The 20,913-nt window shown below is 38.0% G+C and overlaps 1 protein-coding gene across 1 annotated transcript in view; it reads left to right on the top strand.

Moving 5' to 3' along the window:
- Positions 1–19,267, top strand: part of LOC117399739 (death-associated protein 1 homolog) — a 34,819-nt gene extending 15,552 nt beyond the window's left edge. Inside the window, exons 3-4 of the mRNA XM_033999106.3 lie at positions 14,718–14,760; positions 16,773–19,267. Of these exons, the coding sequence (XP_033854997.1) occupies positions 14,718–14,760; positions 16,773–16,892 (163 nt within the window). The 3' untranslated portion in view covers positions 16,893–19,267. The remainder of the gene's footprint in view (positions 1–14,717; positions 14,761–16,772) is intronic.
- Positions 19,268–20,913: the final 1,646 nt, after the last annotated feature.

The raw sequence follows: 20,913 nt of genomic DNA, 5'->3' as shown, positions 1-20,913 counted from the left end.
TGACTATACAGTAATATAAGCCTTTAAAAGATGGCATTACAATGAAATCATGTCTTATCCTAGGTTTTTCAAATTTAAGCAATCAAATTTGTTTTTACAACCATTCAAATTGAGTTTTTATGTAGGTGAATTAATATAATGAGTCTCGGAGTAATTGGTGTTATCAAGCATTTAAAGCCTTTTGAAAGTAAAGCAGCACAGTAGAGCTGGGTAACTCCAAGCTCCTGACTTCATAGTAAAAGAGGATACATGATATAGAGATGATATTAAGAATATCTTATGCTAAATTGTTTATGGTGGAAAAACAGGAATAATGTCAAACCCTCACAGTTTTAGAAATCTGTTCCAACTATAAAAACGATATGCTAATATAAATGGCATGGCTGGTTCAATGTGTATTACCAGGGAGTCACCAGTTTTCTGATACAAAGCCCGCCTCTTCATGTTACAATTTATTAGGGCCTACATTTTTTTTTTTTCCGCATGCCAAATCCATCTGGTTTCTATTGTGCAGTTACACAATGCTTCCTCCAATTTCACCTGATGAAATGTAAAAATTGATCATTAAACAGTTTTAGATACTGTGATGTATTTTTTTATTTTTTTTAAATCTGTGATCTTTAGTTGCTTTTGTGCATCTTCATTTGTAAGTGAACTGTGACATTACGCCTTATCAAGCACTATATTGTGCAATTTTGAATACTGACTAGTGACTTTGGATACTATTAATTCTGGAAACTTTTTTTTTTTTTTTTTTTTTTAATCTTTTGCGAAATTGCATTGTCTTTTACGTTTTACACAGTTCTGTGCATTTTGATTTCATTTTGCTGTTGGGTTGTTAATGGGGAATTTTACATACTGCTACAATGCGTACCGGATTTAAAAGTATGTACTGTATTAGTGTGCATGTCTTCTCTTTTGGCAAGTGATATTTACAGAATCATATCGTTCTGAATTAAAATACTACTCAGGGTTCTCCCCAGGAATTCTGTGCAGCCAGGCAGCAGAACATTATAGCCAGGAGCACTTTTAACAGAAAAATAAACTTGCATTTTACCTTAAATATATAATACGACAAAGAATTTGAATAATGTGTTGTCTTTCGTTGACTATCTCTGGTTGCGCTTTTTTATATTCTACATTTTCTTTTTCATTACTGTTTTTTATTATGGTAAATTACCGTGCTTTATTTAGGCACTCTACGATTTGACTGGGTTATTGTTCACAAAAAAAAAAAAAACGGTAACCTTTTTACTTCCTTTTTAGGGCCTGGGGAGAGCCCTGCTACTTCTGTTGAAAATATAATACCGTACCAACAAAACCAACTACAGTACATCTAAATGGAAGCCTGCTTATTTTAAAACAGTCCTTTCAGCTATGTATGTTTTGACATTGTATCTGTTTTGTGTTCCCTGAAAAACGGACTACGGTTGGAACGGACCAAAATGAAATAATCAGATATGCATCAAGCACTTATAACCGTCACTGAAGTTAAAATTTTATAGGGTCGGATATGCGAGTGCTGACTGTATGTATTGGAGTCTGAAAAATATGCGTCTTATGTTTGTGATATTCAAGGTAGTCGTTCCTGTCTACCCCCCCCCCCAAGCAGATAGTACTGTTCACTTGTATTTGAGGTGAAATGCTATTTTAAAAAAATAAATAAATAAATGTGGAGCAGAGCTGTCAGAGTGGAATCCAAGTGCGCCTATCATGTACAGCAAATGAATGTCTTCATCTAACAGTGGCTCTGCTTACGTAGGTCTGTGTCCCATGCCAAGCTTTTTCAGGTACTTTTGTTTAGCTATAAGGGTATCTAGGGTCTGCTTGAACACTGAGGAGGGACTCTGGAAAACTGAGGTAGAGTAGTTTTTTTTAAATTTATTTTTTATTAAGTGCCTATCTATGCTGCACAGGACTCTTATAATGGTGCTGGGCTCGTATTCAGAGACGCCTTGTTTTTTTTAATTAAAAGACAAAGTCTGCTTTAATACTATCGAGCTACGTGGTGGGTATGGTTTCTATTGCCCGTGACTCGCTGATTTTTGACAGGTAGGACTGCAGTAGACGAACGTTGAAGACTGTTTTCTTTATGGTGTTCAGATGTTCGGATTCTCTTGCTTTTGGACAAACTTAAGTCTTTCTTTGGAGAGCCAGCCATTACTTCACGTTGTTGGTTTTACGCGAGCAGTCAGTCGGCTTTCAGGTGTGGGCGGTGGTTAGACTGAAAGCCGGCACCGCTCTGCACGAGCAATAGTATTATCACTTTACATTCAGGGGTATTACAAGAATGTATGATGTACAGTAGTATTATTAAGGTCTATGCATATATTACAAATGTTTTTGTTATTCTAGCTTTCCTAATAATTAAATGTCACCATAAACCTTTAAGAATGCTAACTGTTGTCCTGAGCTACTAAATAGTGAGCACGGTCAGGTCTGATGCTGCCATCTGCAGGAATTTAAAAGAATTTCTTCATCACAGGTGACGAAAAGATGGAGTTGGTACATTTTGCCTTGATTGAGCATACACCTACTATTCAATAAAACCCTAAGGCCGATGCACCTACTGGTACTTGACTGGGAGTTAAACAATGCACTGTGCAGACAATACAATCATAATTCTGTTTTGGATTGTATTGCATTTTTGTTTAATGCAGACTTTGATTTACCATCTATTATGTCTACAGTATAAAACAGTAATCTCTTAAATACTTTAAATATGAACCATTTTTAACTTGCCTCTTTTCCTGCCTTTGAACCTTTTTTTAAAAGTTTAATAAGAACTGATATATCTCCCATTAGGCAGACAGCATGCTCATACAGCAGTATGCTTCTACATTTTAAATTGCAGTATAATTGGGGAAACCGGGCCTATAGAACAAAATACAGCATTAGTTGGAATAGCTCAAGTCATTGATAAAGGCTTATTCATACTAGACTGTGTTAGGACTACACATTCATCTTTTATTGTGTGAAACTCCACATACAGTGCTGTCCATCATTATTATTTATTTACATTCAATAAAGTCTGCTACACTATGTGTAAAAGTCAATATCCTTGTGCCAAAAATGCTGGTAAATGTTTATCTGAACTAAGACAGTGAGTTACAAGGTTATGAGATATGATTACAGCAACTTCAGTTTTACTACTTATGGAATGCATGTTAAAAGCTTAGTTTTGATTTTAAAAAAAACTGTTCAACCAGCAATTGTGTGCGTAAAACTGGCCAGTTGGCCTCCTTTCTACTAAAGCTGGGTTTTAGTGTGTGCAAAACGAGTTGGCGAGGTTAAACTGAGCAAGCTGTGCTTAGTTAAGAGTACATAATCGCTTCATTTCACAAGCAAGGCATGCAATCTTACCACAGAAACTATTACAATTCAGCAGTCTCGCTGCCAGAAGGACAGATCAATATAATATTATGAAACAAAAACTCAACTATCAAAGTAAACCCCAATGTCGCTATCCAGTTTCCAGCAGAGATGGAGCCTCGAGACCTGGTCTTGGACTCGAGATCAAATTTTGAGGTCTTGGTCTTGACACGTCTGGTCTTGACTCGATTTATCTTATTCCTCATTTTTACCCAAATAAAAAATTATGTATTTTTTTTTTCAAAATTCACACGCACTCATATACATAAACAGTTATTAATGACAAAATAAATGGTTCAATTACAAAAAATGTAAAATACACTGTAGTAGCATTTAACGTCCTCTCAACATAGACCACACAATTACCATGGGTAAAACCATAGTGACGAGAAAAGACGACCACTGGAGAGATGAGAGATTAGAAGGCGTACCAATCCCAGACTAGCAAAAGAGATTGTGAGCGTGACTTTTCCTTTTCTGTTTGTTTATTATTCAGTAATATTTAGCAATAAAATTACCGATTTTAAATAGAAAGTCAGTGTAGGCACATTAAAAATTGCTGCAACTATAAAAAGTTTTGGTTTCTGCAACAAATTCAGACCCCCTCAAGTTTTTTACTGCTTCAATATTACTATTAGTAAATGTGGTCACGTGTTTGAACACTTAAGGATTAAAATAGCGTCCAAGCAGCCAGTTGTCGTCCAATTTGCCTTCATCAGTTATTAAATTGGTGAGAAATAATAAATGGAAGGCAAAGTGCAAGCATTGCCACACAAAGGTGTCAGACATGTGGGGAACTTCTTCCTTTTGAAGGTAAGCCAGTTATTTTACATGTGTACAGCTTGTATGTAAAGCTAGCAAATACAATATTTTGCTTTGTCGTTATTAGGTAACCCTCATTTAAATTAGGAAACAGTTTACAGTTTTAAAGACTGGCTCAGTGGTCAGATCTCAGAAATGAATGCAGAGAAATGTCAGCCCAATATGAAATGAATAGCTTTTTTTTTTTTTTTTTTTTTTTTAAATGTCACTAAAGTGATATATAAAAATTAGTGCTGGGACAAATATCTGAATATTCGAACTAATATTTTTTGAGTGTTTAAAGTTAAATTTCAGTTTTTGTTTGCTTGTTCAGCTACAAAAAGGCACAAGTAAACCTCATGTTATTACTATGAAAACGTGTCTGTGGCCACTGTTTACTGTGAAGAAACGGCAATGGCAAGGAATGTACTGTTTATTTCGGGAATAAACAAAACAATGTTTAACTTGAATCGCTATTTGGCATCCTTTTATTTTGTAGTTAATTCACTGGGGTAAAGTAAGGTCTACACAACATTCTACTCCTGGGATATTTTTCTTTAACATGCTACATATTGTAACGTCTTGCTGTAAAATAAAAACATACACAGGGGCCACGCCCCTATGCTGCTATGCTGTCTCTGCCTGGATTCTGAGCAATATAATGGCTTTTATTACTTAATGCCCGAAGCCGCCCGAGAGGCTAATAATGAGAGGCAAGGTTGAATTGTAAATATGACTTTATACACTGTAAAGCCATAAATATTTGTGAGCCTTTTATTATGCGTTTTTTTGCGTATGGGGAAAAAAAAACCTAAACACTTCTGGCACAAATATTTTAGTGCTGTACATATAATGAAGTAATATACTACCACCAGTGCAACAGGTCGGCAACATTTCTGGATCAAAATAGGTTTTATGGGCGTGATTCGTCACACATTTGTGGCTTTACAGTATTTTTTTTAAATATAGTTGATGCAGCATAAGTAAATAACTAAACAACATAAATAAATAACAGAAAATGTTTTTGAAGTTATACCGCAAGTTTTATTCTTTCTTTTGTAGTATGTTTTGTAATTCATTTTTCATGTGTAAGTCAGTTTTTTTCATTCAGCCATTTTATCTTGTTAAGGAGTGGAGGTGGAGGGCATTCCTTTGAAAATGGGCGGGACTGACAGTGATGTGAACCAATCACATGACAGATGGAGACTATTGCCTGGTGGTGTAAGGATGGGAGGGAACTAGTTAAATGTGTTTTTGCGTCACTGATGAGGATTTAACCAATCGCAGGCCAGAATTTCCAAGCATGATACACACACACACACACACACACAGAGACAGAAGTATCCGGTCTCAATCTCAACATATCAGGTCTTGACTGCATCACTGGTTTCCAGTCAATTGCCCTCCTGCCTGAAACAATTATTTTTCAAAGGGAGATTTGCCTGATAAATAAAGCTGACTTTCAGTGGCAGTAAATTCCCACAGCAACCCAAACACACTGCAGGTTGTGAGAAAGTTGTAAAAACCACAACAGTGCACAGGGATTTTTAACTCTAGAACAGTGTCAGGTGTACTTATTCACCAAGTACTCAAGATGTCTGATAAAAATTGACACGTCAGATAAAAATGGACACGTCTTTTAGACTAATGAATATCTAATGTAAATGTATCATACCCTTCTGTATCAGCTACCTGCCATAGGACTCTAGGGAGATTTAATGATGGTTTAACTATTTTGACAAATACGTTTATCCCTCTGCCCAGCTGTAGGAGATCTTGAGCACTCCAGCAGTGATCACACTGGAGCGGAAATTCTGGCAGCGGTGCGGGGCACTCCAGCCGTGGCAATGCTGGCAGCGGATATACGTCCTGCAGGTGCCCAAGCTCCGCACCACAGAGCCCCTTCTTCCTTTAACCGCCACTGCCTCTCCTTCATGCTTTCCTTTTCCATTTCTTTTCATTTTTTATTAAACTGCAGTCTTGCTCTGGGTCTCCATGGGGCTCTATCCCACCATATGTGACAAGGTAACGTCACAGCCAAGGTGTTACCGGCAGGAAGAGAGACTGAAAGACTAGAAAGCTGCAGTGAAGTGCTGTCCCGCCTGTTTAATAACCAAGACAGTGGACAGAACAAAACACATTAACAAATCAAAAGGCACAAGGGCCAAAACAAAGAAGGTCTATACAAAAACTCACGCACAATACAAACAGAACAGCAAAACTAACATCCACCAACGCCGACATTAACTCTGACATTAACACCTGTGATTACCCCTTTTTATACACCTGCACCTGTTATTCCCACATGTTCTGACAGGGAGGAATTTAACCCCCTCCCAACCCAATATTCCCCACACACAAACACACCTGTGCACCGGCAGAGATTTCACCCTGCCACAGGGGCATTGACATTCTTCATCCTTTACTTCAAGCCTTGAACCTTATTTCAAATCATCTTTATTTCTCATGCCAGCTCTGCCTGTATGGCAGTGTTCCTGAGTAACACAGTGCATGGGTTTGTCATCATTAAGGATTCAGTGGTGTAGTCTACATTGCAGGGCCTAGCCATCCCAGGGAATTAGTTATTTCTTCTTCGTATCAGAGCTAAGACGAGGCATTTGGGAGATTAATTCCAAGACGGCTGTGAGACACTATGTCACTGTCACGCTGAATTCAGCCACTTCATGTTCAACAGGCAAGCAGAGGAATCTTCAAAATCTTACCCTGTTTCAAACCCTTTTATATATCTTTGAAAACTGTTTTGCTCCAGCTTACTCATTTTAGATCCGTTATTCTGTACAATAGAGGTCAAAAAGAAAGGTAAAAGCAGCTTTTAACGGCTACCAGAACTATAAATTATTTAAAGTTGTTTTCGGTTGCATTATATCATTAGTCAGTGTGCGTGTGTGTGTGTGTGTGTGTGTGTGTGTATATATATATATATATATATATACACACACACACACATATAATTTTTTTTTTTTTTTTAACAGGGATGGAAATAACTTTCTTCATTGTATAGCAATTAAAAATCTAATGTGTAGCAAAATTTGGGATTTATATAGCAATTTTGAATAACTTTTGTATTTCTTTAATTAAGTTGTATATTCATTGTGATTGCAAACACCATCAATGATGTCACTTGTAAAGAAAAAAATCAGTTATTTGAATTGTTTCACTTATCATGTTGTGTTCATTTTTTAAACAGCTGAACTCTGCATCTGAATATTAATCAACAGAACACACTACACAGTTAATAATAATTAATAATTTATGTGACTGACACTTTTTATTAGTTATTGTAGTTACAAAACAATCTAGCTGAAACAAAAATGATTCACTTTGCTTTTTTAAGGTTATAGCAGAGTAAAGGTTTGAATACATTCACTGCCTGTGGGCACTCCTTTTCCAGGTAAATTTCCTATTTTGACTGCTTCAGATTATTTAGTCTTGTGGACACTAGTAGCCTCTCACTCATCTATACTGGAATCAAAGTGCAAAACCTCTGATTTTCTCTCCTGAGGGTTTTTTTGAGACTCAGAAAGCCGCCTAACTGACAATGCAAAACATTAGTATAGTTTTTCTAGATGCCCAAGACCCCTAAACCTAACCCTTTCTAGACCAAGCATTTTTCAGTGGGATGCTCCCCCAGGACCAGGCGTTTGTTGGCTGTAGTTGACTCTTCCTATAAAAATTCACTCAATCTATTTTTTACAGTAGCATCTTGGAAATGGTGTTGTTTTTTTTCAGAACACTCAGGGGAACATTATAAAGTACTTCAGAAATCATACAAACTTTTTGTTTTTTTTAACACAATTTCTTATGATTCTGCTCCGAGCTACATGTAATAAAACGTGTTATTCTATGAACCGAGGTACCTTGCAATACTTCCTGAAAGTTCTGTTGAAAAATATTGATGTTTGGCCAAATTACAAGACATTGTTTCACCTAAGTGATTGCAATGACATAATACACATTTATTCTCAGGGTATTTATAAGCAATAATGGACACTACTCTCAATTTTTTATTTTCTCAAAATAAATATTTATAAGTAAAATAATAGTTATTCATTCAATTATTATCAGTAATAAGGGGGAAAAAATGTGCCTGATACATTTAATTCATGAAATAGTATATGCTTATATCCACTCGTTTCTTGTTGTAAAAACATATATATTAAAACACATGAGACAGAATAATTTATAAATACGTTGGATTTGCAGTGTTTCCCCTTTTTTATTTTCTCTAAACAAGTTCCTGTGATGTTTTTTTTATTTTTTTGTCTCTGCTGGGCTGCTGTAAACTGTCTCTGCCATTTAGACAGGAAGTGAACATCAGTCCCTCCCCTATCCATTGATATGTGCTTCAAGCCTGTACTGCAAAGTACGGTGGCCCTGTAAGTCATCAAAACGAAGTGCTTTTTTTATTGTGTTTACACGATCGCGGTCCTAGAAGCCCACTTCAGTATGATCATGTTAACATGATCCCGGTCCTTAAAGGGTTAAGTCCATTCCATTCAGAAAAGACTTCCTTAGCATTTACATGCACACCTAAAAGTCCTGAACACTAATCAAGGAAAGTGCCCAGGTCCTCATTACCAAACACTTGCAATGCCTCTGCATTACAAGACCATGCTGCCAGGTCGAACACCTTCAAGCAGCAGCTCAAAAATTGGATGTCTAGTTTTGAGTAAATCGTCAAATCTGTCTGATACAATTTTTAATTTCTTCCATATACACATCTTTGTGCAATTTAAATAATGCAGTGCCCCTCTTGACATCTTTAAGAGTAACTGCTCTGAATTCCAGCCCTGTAATCTCATCTCTCACATTTTCCTGTAACAGCACACATAGTTCTTTGCATGCAGGTTTTTCACCTTTACTACGACTGAGTTCTGCAAGCGTTGCTTCAACACAAGACAAAGCATGTGACAAATCGGCACCTTCGCTTTGTAAATTTAGAGAGAATCTGGCAAGTGGAGAGAATTTCATCAAAGAACATTACATTTAAAATAAACTTTGTAGATGTTACTGTTTTTTAAAACCGCTTTTGATTTTGACCTTTCCTCAGCTACCGGTTTCAGATTTTCTAAGTGCTTTACTATGACATTGTAAGATTGCAACAGAACTTCAGCTCTGTGTTTCTGTTCCAGGCAATAGGCCGGTTTACGTGTTGGTTTGTTTCACGTGAATGGACAATGCACGTGAAACTTGGCAGGGAAAGCTCGTGAAAATGTCCCAAAAAACGGTCTCCAGAATTTTACAGTGACAGTCTCAATTTCCTGTGAGATTCCAGGAAATGCTTATGAAGTCAGCGCCCACTTATACATGTAAACAGTTTCTCATGAAAATGTTAATTGGCTCATTCAAGTCCTTTCCTAAAGCTGCTATAAAAGTCACATGGGAATACGTAAGTTACCATGCTCCAAAGATGGCAGCAGGGAAATTAATGTTGTTTGCAGTATTTTCTTTATCAGATTGATGTTGTAGATAACCCCACTTTTTCTGACTTCCCTAGAACTTTGCATAAGCATAATGGCTTGTGAATTCATGTGGTTACAGCTACTGTACAGTACTTCAGAATACACTTGGAAATAGCTTTCCAAACAACTGTCCAAACGTCTTTATTGTAAAGTAGTACTAAGTACTAGGTTTAAATGTGTTTAACTATACTCCAGTGCAATTTCTTCTAGTTACTTATGTCTGAGCAAAACCTGTGTCCATCCTTCACTTACGTCCATTGTAGCGATGAAAGACTTAGGTGTTAATATCCATAAGGGAAGAGGATGTGATGAGGCAGCTTGATACAATGCACAACACAAACATTGCTTAACTCACTCTCAAAATAAAATGTGGTATGGAATTTTCGCTACTTATTTCTTGGAAATCAACAATACTACTCAATATTCCAATTATTTATTAAGCAGAAGCAGTCATACAAGTATGAGGATGCTATATTTGGTATAAAGAGATAGAAACAAAAATGTGATACCAAATAAAAGTACACCGTCGGGTTACAAAAATAGATAGCCGTGCATCTCTAATAGCAGGACCCTCTTCATATCTCTAATAGCAGGACCCTCTTCATATCACTGTTGTGCAATTCTTGCTGGAGGCTGAGGTAGCTGTTCCTCTGCTTGCCTGAACACCTCCTTACGGTCCTGGCACAGACTGTGCAGGATACAGCAGGCAGTAATAATTTGGGGAACAAACTCATGGTTCACTTCAGTACGCTTAAGTAATATCCGCCCCTCCCTTGCAATAGCTAAACGCCTGTTCAACCACCACTTGGATTTGGCCCAGTTTATTATTAATAAAGATATAACCCACCCTCCCCCCCAAATGATGTGTGAAAAGCAATGTGGATGACAAAACCAAAGTATTAAAAAAGCAGGCACTATCCATCAGCAAATCAGATCTTTAATGACCATTTACGTCACACACGATGACACGGATTCTTTCTCGTGAAACTGTTCTCTGCTCATGTAAACAGTATTTTGGAGACTTTCAAGGTTAACAGCACGAGAATCTAAGAACATAAGAAAGTTTACAAACGAGAGGAGGCCATTCGGCCCATCTTGCTCGTTTGGTTGTTAGTAGCTTATTGATCCCAGAATCTCATCAAGCAGCTTCTTGAAGGATCCCAGGGTGTCAGCTTCAACAACATTACTGGGGAGTTGGTTTCAGACCCTCACAATTATCTGTGTAAAAAAGTGCCTCCTGTTTTCTGTTCTGAATGCCCCTTATCTAATCTCCATTTGTGACCCCTGGTCCTTGTTTCTTTTTTCAGGTCGAAAAAGTCCCCTGGGTCGAAAGTTTTAACATTACTTCCCTTGATTTAAATTCAACACTTTTCACAATATATCCGAGCATCTTGTTGGCCTTTTTATAGCTTCCCCACATTGTCTAGATGGACGGTATAAACTCCCACACAATAACCTAACATTCAAAATGTCCCTCAATCATCAGTATAGTAATCAAAACCAACACGCGTGTATGCGGTTAAATCTTTATTAAGACACTCATTATACTAATATAAAAAAAATTGTGTTAAAATCTATGAATGTAATAAAAAGTAAGTGCAGAAATGTACAGTACAGGTAGGCTACATTACTGCAGCGAAGAACTCTGTGATATGCATCTGGACGGTCTGTTTTTGCAAGTATGGAACGGCAAACTTTGTCGTTGATTTTCTAAAAATAAATCCCAATCCGGCTTTATATCTGGAAGCTGCTCCATAGCACGCCACAGTGTTAAACGCAGCATGCACACTTACGTCATCTGCATCTGTTTCAGGCAGAGCGTCCTGGTCCCCAAGGTGACACAGCTGAATTGTGGTGTTGTCAGAGTTTCAGTTTCTGTTGTATTTTTGTCAGCACTCTCCTCCTCAGCTACAGAAAACCCAGCTTTTTTGAAGCAACGTTGCATTGACTGACAGAGTTCCAAGCATGCTTTCGCAAGTGCACAGCATCTAACAGAGACATTTTATTTCATTTATTTTTTCTAGCTAGATTTATTCTATTTGCCTTTTTCAACTTGTCTGTCACTATCTTCTTTTCTTTTGGAATTGGAATTGGAATACTGTTTGAATGTACCTGAAGTTTATAGAAAAGCTTTAAGTTCAAGTTTGTGGATGTTGTTTTTCACTTTGATAGAAGCCGTGATCTGGACTATAGAGCCGGTGTAGTTTTAGAAAGTGGTACATTGTCAATGTGGTATGCGTACCACAACTTGACTCATGTAATGGCAGAAAGTGGTACAATTTCATATTTTGTGCAATCAATTGCGATCTGATGGGTATTTTCCTATTGTCTAAAGAGGTACATTTACCATTAATTATACATAAAAAAATGTACAAAACCCAGTGTATTGCATATGATAAATATTTGCATACTATTTTCTTAATGGTGGAAAAATACATAAAAAAAGCGCAAAAGTGATAAATTCAATTAAAAAAAGCTTTCTTAGCGGAAGTTGTTTAGGCGTACGTGAGCAAGCGCAGTACCCGGAGTACCACTTTTTAACGCATACCTGAAAATAACACAACAGGTAAGAAATTAAAGTTACTATAGCATCTACTTTGACTTCAATTCAGGTAAAATCTGCCAATCTGATTTAGACATTGCCAGAACTGTATATATACTGTGCTCTTAAATAGTAAATTTAGTATTATTTTTATTATTTGTTTTGCAAAACAGAAACGTTATGTTTCACTTTCATTGCATTTGCACTTTTATTAAGTCTGTAATATAATGATGCATTTACGAGATTGTGCTTCAGTTCATTTGATTTCAGGTCATGTATTTTTTCTCTTTTCTCTTTTACACAAAAACATTATGTTTATGTATTTCCCAGTGGCAGCTGGTGGCCAAAATGCAGGTGAGGGGCTGAGGTCCAGGGGGCCAACCTCAGTGGTAGAAGCACTGTCCAGCTTGACGCGGCTATCAACAAGATTAAAAAAATTATAATACAAAATACTATATAAATAATATTAAAATAACACAAATATACTGTACGGTATATTTAATAACTGATTACCCCAAACAGGAAGTAGTGGTCGGTAAATTAACAAAAAGAAAAAATGCCGAACACAGCAAGATATTACTGAGCTTAAGTTAAAACACTGCTGAAGACCAGCAGCCTCGGGAGAAAAAGGGACAGACGACGCAGAATAAAGGCAGATTAAAACTGTGAAAACAAATAAGACAAATACATTAATTTAAAGTTAGACAAAGTTAGACAAAAATAATTAGACTTATGAATTTTATTTTAATATTTAAACAGCTAAACGTCTTTGTACCTTTTACAGTCCTGTACAGCCAAAATTTCCAGAGGTCAAAGGCATCTCAGGGTCCTTTTATTTGCAGTATGAAAAACATTAATTAACAGCCCTATTGCCATGATAATTCACAACCTTTTGAATTGAATTATAAGAAATAAACCAGAAATGTGGTGGCATTGTGCCACTGCAGTTGTTGCGTTAACCATTTATCATCTTTTTTCCAGTCATGATTTGACGACTTTGTCTTTCGGGGGAGGTGGCCCTACGAGCCACTTCCTGTCCGCGGAACTAGACTACATGATGTCATCGTGTTTTCGCTAGTCAGCCAACATTGAGGATAGCTGTCAGCACCCACAGACAAGGTCTCTGGCCAAATTCATTATTCATCATCAATTCGTCTGTTCAATTGCAATTTAAATCATCAACATTGTGGATTCTCCGTACTGAATTTATAATCCAAACATTGCATATCAAAATAATGCTATTTAAATCCAACATGGAAAAGAAGATCTGGAAGTTTCTTCCACTCTACAGTTTCAGAAGGTCTGACTAGCATCATAAATACTGCTGCCAGCAGGAACTCTGGGTACACTGTGCTGAATACATTTTATCTGGACTTTCTAGTTAATCGGATGTTTTTTTGTTGTTGTTTGTTTTGTTTTTTTTGTTTCCATAAATTTGACAGGTGTGTGTGTTTTCTTTTTTCATTTGGAACTGCCGCACCCCACAGTTGGTTCCAACTTTTAACAGCTGTATGTCCACCTTTACTTAAATACTATTTTCTACGAACTTATAGACACCAATTAAAAGTGGGAAAAAAAGCTGAACAAGTGTGCATGTGTAAGCCAAAAATAATTAATCCATCAATCTAGTTAGATACGTCATTTCTGATTTCTTCCAGACATTGGCTATTGGGAGATACCTGGACTTGACTCCGTGGGCGTTTTGAGTTTTATAATCATTTCAAAGTTCCTGATTTATTTTTTTTTTTTTCTCCAGGGGAAGTATGTTTGTGGTTTCTCTGAGTTAGTTTCCTCTGCTTGGCTATTGTTGAGATAAGCAATAAAAGAAGAAACGAAAGAAACGAAAGAGAAGTCGCGGGCTGCTTCTTTTCGAGTCCAGATAACTATAGGTTAAATGGTGACAAGAGTTTGCAGGTATCCTCTCTCCAAACACGGATCAGAGCAATACAAAGAACATTTCAATATTTTCAGTTTAAATGCAGTCTTTCAGGTCAGTGACATCATGATTTTTCTTTAAACCAGTCAGAAAAAGATCTCGAACAGTTTCTTTGAAGTCTCTACTGTGGGAACGAAATGTTGGTCAGAAGTGTTATTTCCCTGTAACTCCTACAGCAGGACACAAGTGTTGTAAAAAACCCATAAAACCTGTTTCTAGAGTTAAGCTTCTGTCCTGCAATTCTGGAGGATGTAGAGATCAAAGGTACTTTACCAGCAGGGCATCTCCCCATGTTTCCTCCTTTCCCACAGTCAACCAGAAATTGTCCCAATACTGAATTCATTCAGTGGACTAAATTCTAAAACCTTTTCTAATTCTTAATCCGTTAATTTATCTCTAAATAAAATGCTCCAACAGCTATGTAGTAAAAGCCACACTGAAGACAGGAATGTACAAACCAAACAGTTCAAGAGGCTACAAAGAGGTGGCTGTTTGGATTGAGAGATGATTGGTTCATTCACTTCACATTAGAAAATATCTAATACATGTGTGCATTTAACTTTCCCTCTCTTTTTCTTCACAGTCCACCTAAACCGACTCTGGTAATTTCTGGTGCAGTTACAAAGGTAAGCTGTTGTGGTTAATGTGTCCTGTCAAGTTCTTGAACAATGTCTTGTTATAATACCACTTTAGTTACATTCCCCTAAAGATGTTTGTGCTACTTGTTACAAAGTAGCTGGAAACAGTTTTCTATTTTGTAATCGTTATAGAAGGTTTTTGAAACTGGTGCATTACACCACATGAAGGCTAGTGCTCTGTTAGCATTGAGAAATGTCACTGAACATCAGTGTATTATATTATAGTTAGTGGCTTCTGATTTTCGGTTTTAACCGATAAAACCCGATAAAACACCCTCGATACAAAAAAAATGAAATCGGTGGCTAGCCAATAAACACCGAAAAACTGTGAAAATGGTTAATCAATTCACGTTGACTTTACCCTTTTCCCATTAAAAAATAAAACCTACTACAAAATTAATAATGAATACATTTCCCAGCGTTGCTGGGCAATGTCCTGCCTTCCTGACTTGCATCTATCATTGATTCGTTCTGAATACTTTAAACCCGCCCCAACTACTGAGTGACAGCACATTCCTATGTTTCTATTGGAGACTCCGCTTGCGAGATGTAAAACAAGATTACAATCAGGATGGAGGCTTGTTAGCTGGATTTAAAGCTGCATTACGGTTAAGACAGGGAGGATTTAAAACAGCTCACCCCCCGTGAACTTACTTGCTCGTTGTGATATATTGTATCCCTACGCTTCTGCTCATTTCAGTTGAACATCAATCCAGTTTTGTCAAAGTTTTGAGTGTTGCAGTGGCTCGCAAGTGACTTTGGGAACACTCATGTTTTTGTGCTGACTTTGATAGACATCCCAGATTGCTGTAGACAGTGCTGTTCCATATTGCCTTTTCTGTACTGAACAAAAGACAGTTCCAGCAGTATATATTTTTTTTAATTGACAGCTACCGGTAAGCCACGGATACCTTTCATAATTTGAATGTTGGAAGTGTCAATTCAGGTATTTGTGGTGTATACCTCCCTTTTGTTTTAACAATCTCCAGTTTTGCTAAAAAATTGATTCGTAATAAAATGGGCTACGATGTCTCCATTGCCTGACATTTTTTTAATTTTTTTAATTTGTAAAAAGCAATTCAAAATATTATTTTGAAGTTCTCAATATAATTCTCTATAACGGTCTCTATAATATTAGCAATATCCCGCAAAATTCAGCTATTCTTACACTGTGCACTGTAGCATATTTATTCCCGTCTCTGCTCACTAATGATTGGACAGCTGCAAAACCAGAGCAATCTTTGACTTACCCATTGGTTAATGTCCCGCCTCTGTTCACTTATGATTGGACTGCTGTGGAGAAAATGCAGATCTTCTATTGGTTGATTTTATTTTCTATAAAAAAAAAATAAGAATTTTGCACGATTTTTAAATTTAAAAAGAAAATTAATCTGTGATCAACTCTTTAGTTGATTAATCGGTCCAATTAATCTGTTAATCGGAGCAGGCCTAGTGTGTGTGTATATATAACCTATAACTAATATATAGTCAATGTTATGTTTTTTTTCTTCCGTTTTTATGTTATTGGTTTCGATCTTCGTAGATGTCTGGTTTGTTTATTTTCATCTTCCCCTACTTTTATTTGGGGGAAGTTCAGGGAAGTTTGTCCAATTTGTTTGGTCAACTACAAGGGAGTACAGTAGATTCCCTCCCTAATTTAAATACAACATGCCCCCTCTGTGAATTACGAGGAAGTTGAGTTGATCGACTTGGAGGGAAGTTCAGAGGGGAAAGTCTGCAAACAAATCAATATGGTAGCAACATGGTTGTAAACAAAATACAAAAAAATGGTAGAGCACACATTAAAACAGCCTTTGAAGTATCACCATAGGGGTGCAACCTGGACAAGAGTATTGCTTTGTTTACAGAGTCACCTGCAGTATACCAGGTGCCTTGTTGCCATGCCATTCTGGTATTGCTACCTTTGCACTCTGCCTAATTTTGCTCTCCCCTCTTGGCAAAATATATATATATATATATTTTTTTTTTCTGTTTCCCAGGGTGATAAAGATTTCCCTCCAGCAGCAGCCCAGGTCGCACATCAGAAACCCCAGCCATCCGTGGAGAAGCTGCCCTCAGCCCATCAAATCAATCAGCACATCCACCAGCCACGCAAGTGAACCAACATCCAAGAGTCAGCCTAGAATCCATTCCAGGAGAACTTTGTGTCGGCATGTTTGCACGTACAAGGAGCACACACAAAATCAGCTTTTCTAGATGTTTCAACTCTTGACATTCCATTAGATTTTTTAATTATATTTGAGGGTACTTGGTATTCTGTATATTACAGTTTATTGAAAGCATGCATGCCATCATGCTCTGGTTTTACCCGTGCTTTGTAGGGGAATGAATAGAAATCTGTTTTCCTTTTGCATGTAAACAGATGTGGTACCTTTCAAGAAACAGGATAAATCAAAGCATAAATGTTGATTTTAAAGGTGAAGACTGTGTTTTTTCTTCTCCGTGAAAAAAAAAAAAAATCTTTAAGTAATTTATCCTTTTTATGTAATGTAATCTCTTTTGGAAAATGTGTCAAGAATTGGTGTAAACAAATTTGATGATGTCAGTGATTAATGGATTTGAAATAAACAATGGTGGCTATACTTTGTCTTATTAACAAGTCTTGTTATTAGAACTGAAAAAAATAATAGTACACACTTGTAATTTTTGTTGAGCATAGCAGGTTAAATGTTTTTAGTTTTAGTTTTTGGCCAAAATGACAGTACCTGTAAATGATACCTAGAGTGCAATGTTCTCTGTGCTTGTCTCACAAACTTTAGGCGGAAATCCAAGCCCATAGTGGGTTGGGAGATGCCAAAGTCGATGTCCGCTTGCCGGCTCCAGCAACATTCAACAACAAACCAAGACACGAACAATTCAGTAATATTGCTTCATTCACATATCTGGCACTGTCCATATAAACTACAAACTATAAGGAGTTCTAAAATGTAAAAATGTATTTGTTTAAATAAAAATAAATTATGTATGTGATCCTACTATTTTCCTAAAACGTTTCTCAGTGGAACAGTACAAGACAAATAAGTTCAAGGTAAATCTAGGTTTTAAAGTGTTTTTTTAAAAAATGAGCAAATTTGTTTTCTAATAGCGATCATGCCTTCCCGATGAAGGCTCTACCCTGTGGTAGTTGATCTTGACTTTTCTTCGCGCCCTTGCCTTTGGCTCGGGACGCATAACTCCAGTAGCGGTCAACTGCCACACGACAGTGCATGGAAGAACTGTACATAGGCACTGGAACACAGTACAGTTGTCTTGCATTTTTCAACAAGATTCTCTGATCCAATGAGACTAAAATAGAACTTTTCCCCAAAAATGGACCATCATATTTTTGGGGTAAAAAGGGGAAAACTTTCAAAGAAGAAAAGCTTGTACCTCCAGTTAAACATGGAGGCGGTTCGGTCATGATATAGGGGTGTTTTAGCAGTTCAGAGACTGGAGACATGTAATTGAAGATCGAATGAATGCAGCCATGTATCAAAACATCCTACAAAGAACAATGATAGCATCTGCTAGTATTATTATTTATTTCTTAGCAGACACCCTTATCCAGGGCGACTTACAATTGTTACAAGATATCACGTTATTTTTACATACAATTACCCATTTATGCAGTTGGGTTTTTACTGGAGCAATCTAGGTAAAGTACCTTGCTCAAGGGTACAGCAGCAGTGTCCCCCACCTGGGATTGAACCCACGACCCTCCAGTCAAGAGTCCAGAGCCCTAACCACTACTCCACACTGCTGCCCAGTAGGCTGATTGGCAGATAGTTTGTCTTCCAACAAGACAACGACCCAAAGCGTACCTTCACAATCACCAGATCTCAATCCAATAGAAATGCTTTGGATGATCTGAAAAAAAGCTGTAGCCAAGCATAGTATCTAATCTATCTGAGCTAAAAGAAATATGTAAGACAGAATGGACTCAGATTTCACCAACAAAATGCAACATACTAGGGTTATCATAAATATCTCAAAGCCATAATAAAAGCAAAAACATTCAATACTAAAGCAGGGGTGCCAATACATTTGTCATGCACAAATATTTTAATGAAATAAGTTTATTTGTTTTTTGATGAAAATTATTTGTTAAATTACTATAAATTGTGTATTTTGCCCTTTGTTATACAAAAACATGGTCAAAGGTTACAAAATGCTTGTCCTTTATCTGTTAGCTGGAATTATAGTATAATAAACATAGGGTGTAAATACTGTGTGACTCTGCGTGTATATATATATACATTACTTTAGCATCAGCAGCATAAGGATATTTTAACCTTCAATCCTCACATTGGTTCAAGGCAGTTATACTTAAAAGAAAGGCTCTGTTCAAATTAAATAAAACAGAAACCTAGAGCAATTACTTTTAAAGTTTCAGTCCCCAAAATGTGAATACCTGAATTGACCTGTTGAAAGGATTTTACTGAAACATTGCTGTGATGTGCTTGTCTACAAAATAAATCTGTAACAATATAGATTCCCACCTAGTCTCTGCTACAGTATCTAATACATGTTGGCTCATTGTACAGATATTTCATATTGACATTGCAGGTCAGCAGTGGCATCCACAAATATACAACATTCTTTAGAAATATGTTTTTGTAGCTCTCTCAGGGTAGCTCACACAGCATAGCTCTCCTAGGGTAGCTCACACAGGGAAGCTCACACAGGGTAGCTTACACAGCATAGCTCTCCTAGGGTAGCTCACACAGGGTAGCTCACACAGCGTAGTTCACACAGGGTAGCTCACACAGCATAGCTCTCGTAGGGTAGCTCACACAGGGTAGCTCTCACAGGGTAGCTCACACAGTGTAGCTCTCGTAGGGTAGCTCACACAGCGTAGCTCTCACAGGGTAGCTCACACAGTGTAGCTCTCACAGGGTAGCTCACACGTAGCTCTCGCAGGGTAGCTCACACAGCATAGCTCTCCTAGGGTAGCTCACACAGGGAAGCTCACACAGGGTAGCTCACACAGCATAGCTCTCGTAGGGTAGCTCACACAGCGTAGTTCACACAGGGTAGCTCACACAGCATAGCTCTCGTAGGGTAGCTCACACAGGGTAGCTCACACAGTATAGCTCTCGTAGGGTAGCTCTCGCAGGGTAGCTCACACAGTATAGCTCTCGTAGGGTAGCTCTCGCAGGGTAGCTCACACAGCTTAGCTCTTGCATGGTAGTTCAAACAGCGTAGTTCACATAGGGTAGCTCACACAGCGTAGCTCTCATAGGGTAGCTCACACAGGGTAGCTCTCATAGGTAGCTCACACCGTAGCTCTCGCAGGGTAGCTCACACAGGGTAGCTCACACAGCATAGCTCTCCTAGGGTAGCTCACACAGGGAAGCTGACACAGGGTAGCTCACACAGCATAGCTCTCCTAGGGTAGCTCACACAGCGTAGTTCACACAGTGTAGCTCACACAGGGAAGCTCACACAGGGTAGCTCACACAGCATAGCTCTCGTAGGGTAGCTCACACAGGGAAGCTCACACAGGGTTGCTCACACAGCATAGCTCTCGTAGGGTAGCTCACACAGCATAGCTCACCTAGGGTAGCTCACACAGGGAAGCTGACACAGGGTAGCTCACACAGCATAGCTCTCATAGGGTAGCTCACACAGCATAGCTCTCCTAGGGTAGCTCACACAGGAAAGCTCACACAGGGTAGCTCACACAGCATAGCTCTCCTAGGGTAGCTCACACAGCGTAGTTCACACAGGGTAGCTCACACAGGGAAGCTCACACAGCATAGCTCTCGTAGGGTAGCTCACACAGGGTTGCTCACACAGCATAGCTCTCGTAGGGTAGCTCACACAGGGTAGATCTTGCAGGGTAGCTCACACAGCGTAGCTCTTGCAGGGTAGTTCACACAGGGTAGCTCACACAGTATAGCTCACACAGGGAAGCTCACACAGGGTAGCTCTTGCAGGGTAGCTCACACAGCGTAGCTCTCGTAGGGTAGCTCTCGCAGGGTAGCTCACACAGTTTAGCTCTTGCAGGGAGCTCACATAGGGTAGTGCTGCATGTGTGGTGATGAGGATTGCGGAGCTTTGCATCTCCGCTTAGTGAAAAACTGTGAGATTTGCATTGCAACAGAAAATAAGTAATCACAGATGCTTAAATACAGTGGT

This window comes from Acipenser ruthenus, chromosome 4, assembly GCF_902713425.1.
Source record: "Acipenser ruthenus chromosome 4, fAciRut3.2 maternal haplotype, whole genome shotgun sequence".
Taxonomy (NCBI): Eukaryota; Metazoa; Chordata; class Actinopteri; order Acipenseriformes; family Acipenseridae; genus Acipenser; species Acipenser ruthenus.
The sequence above is the reverse complement of the archived record's forward strand: the minus strand, read 5'-3'. Positions and strand labels throughout refer to the sequence as shown.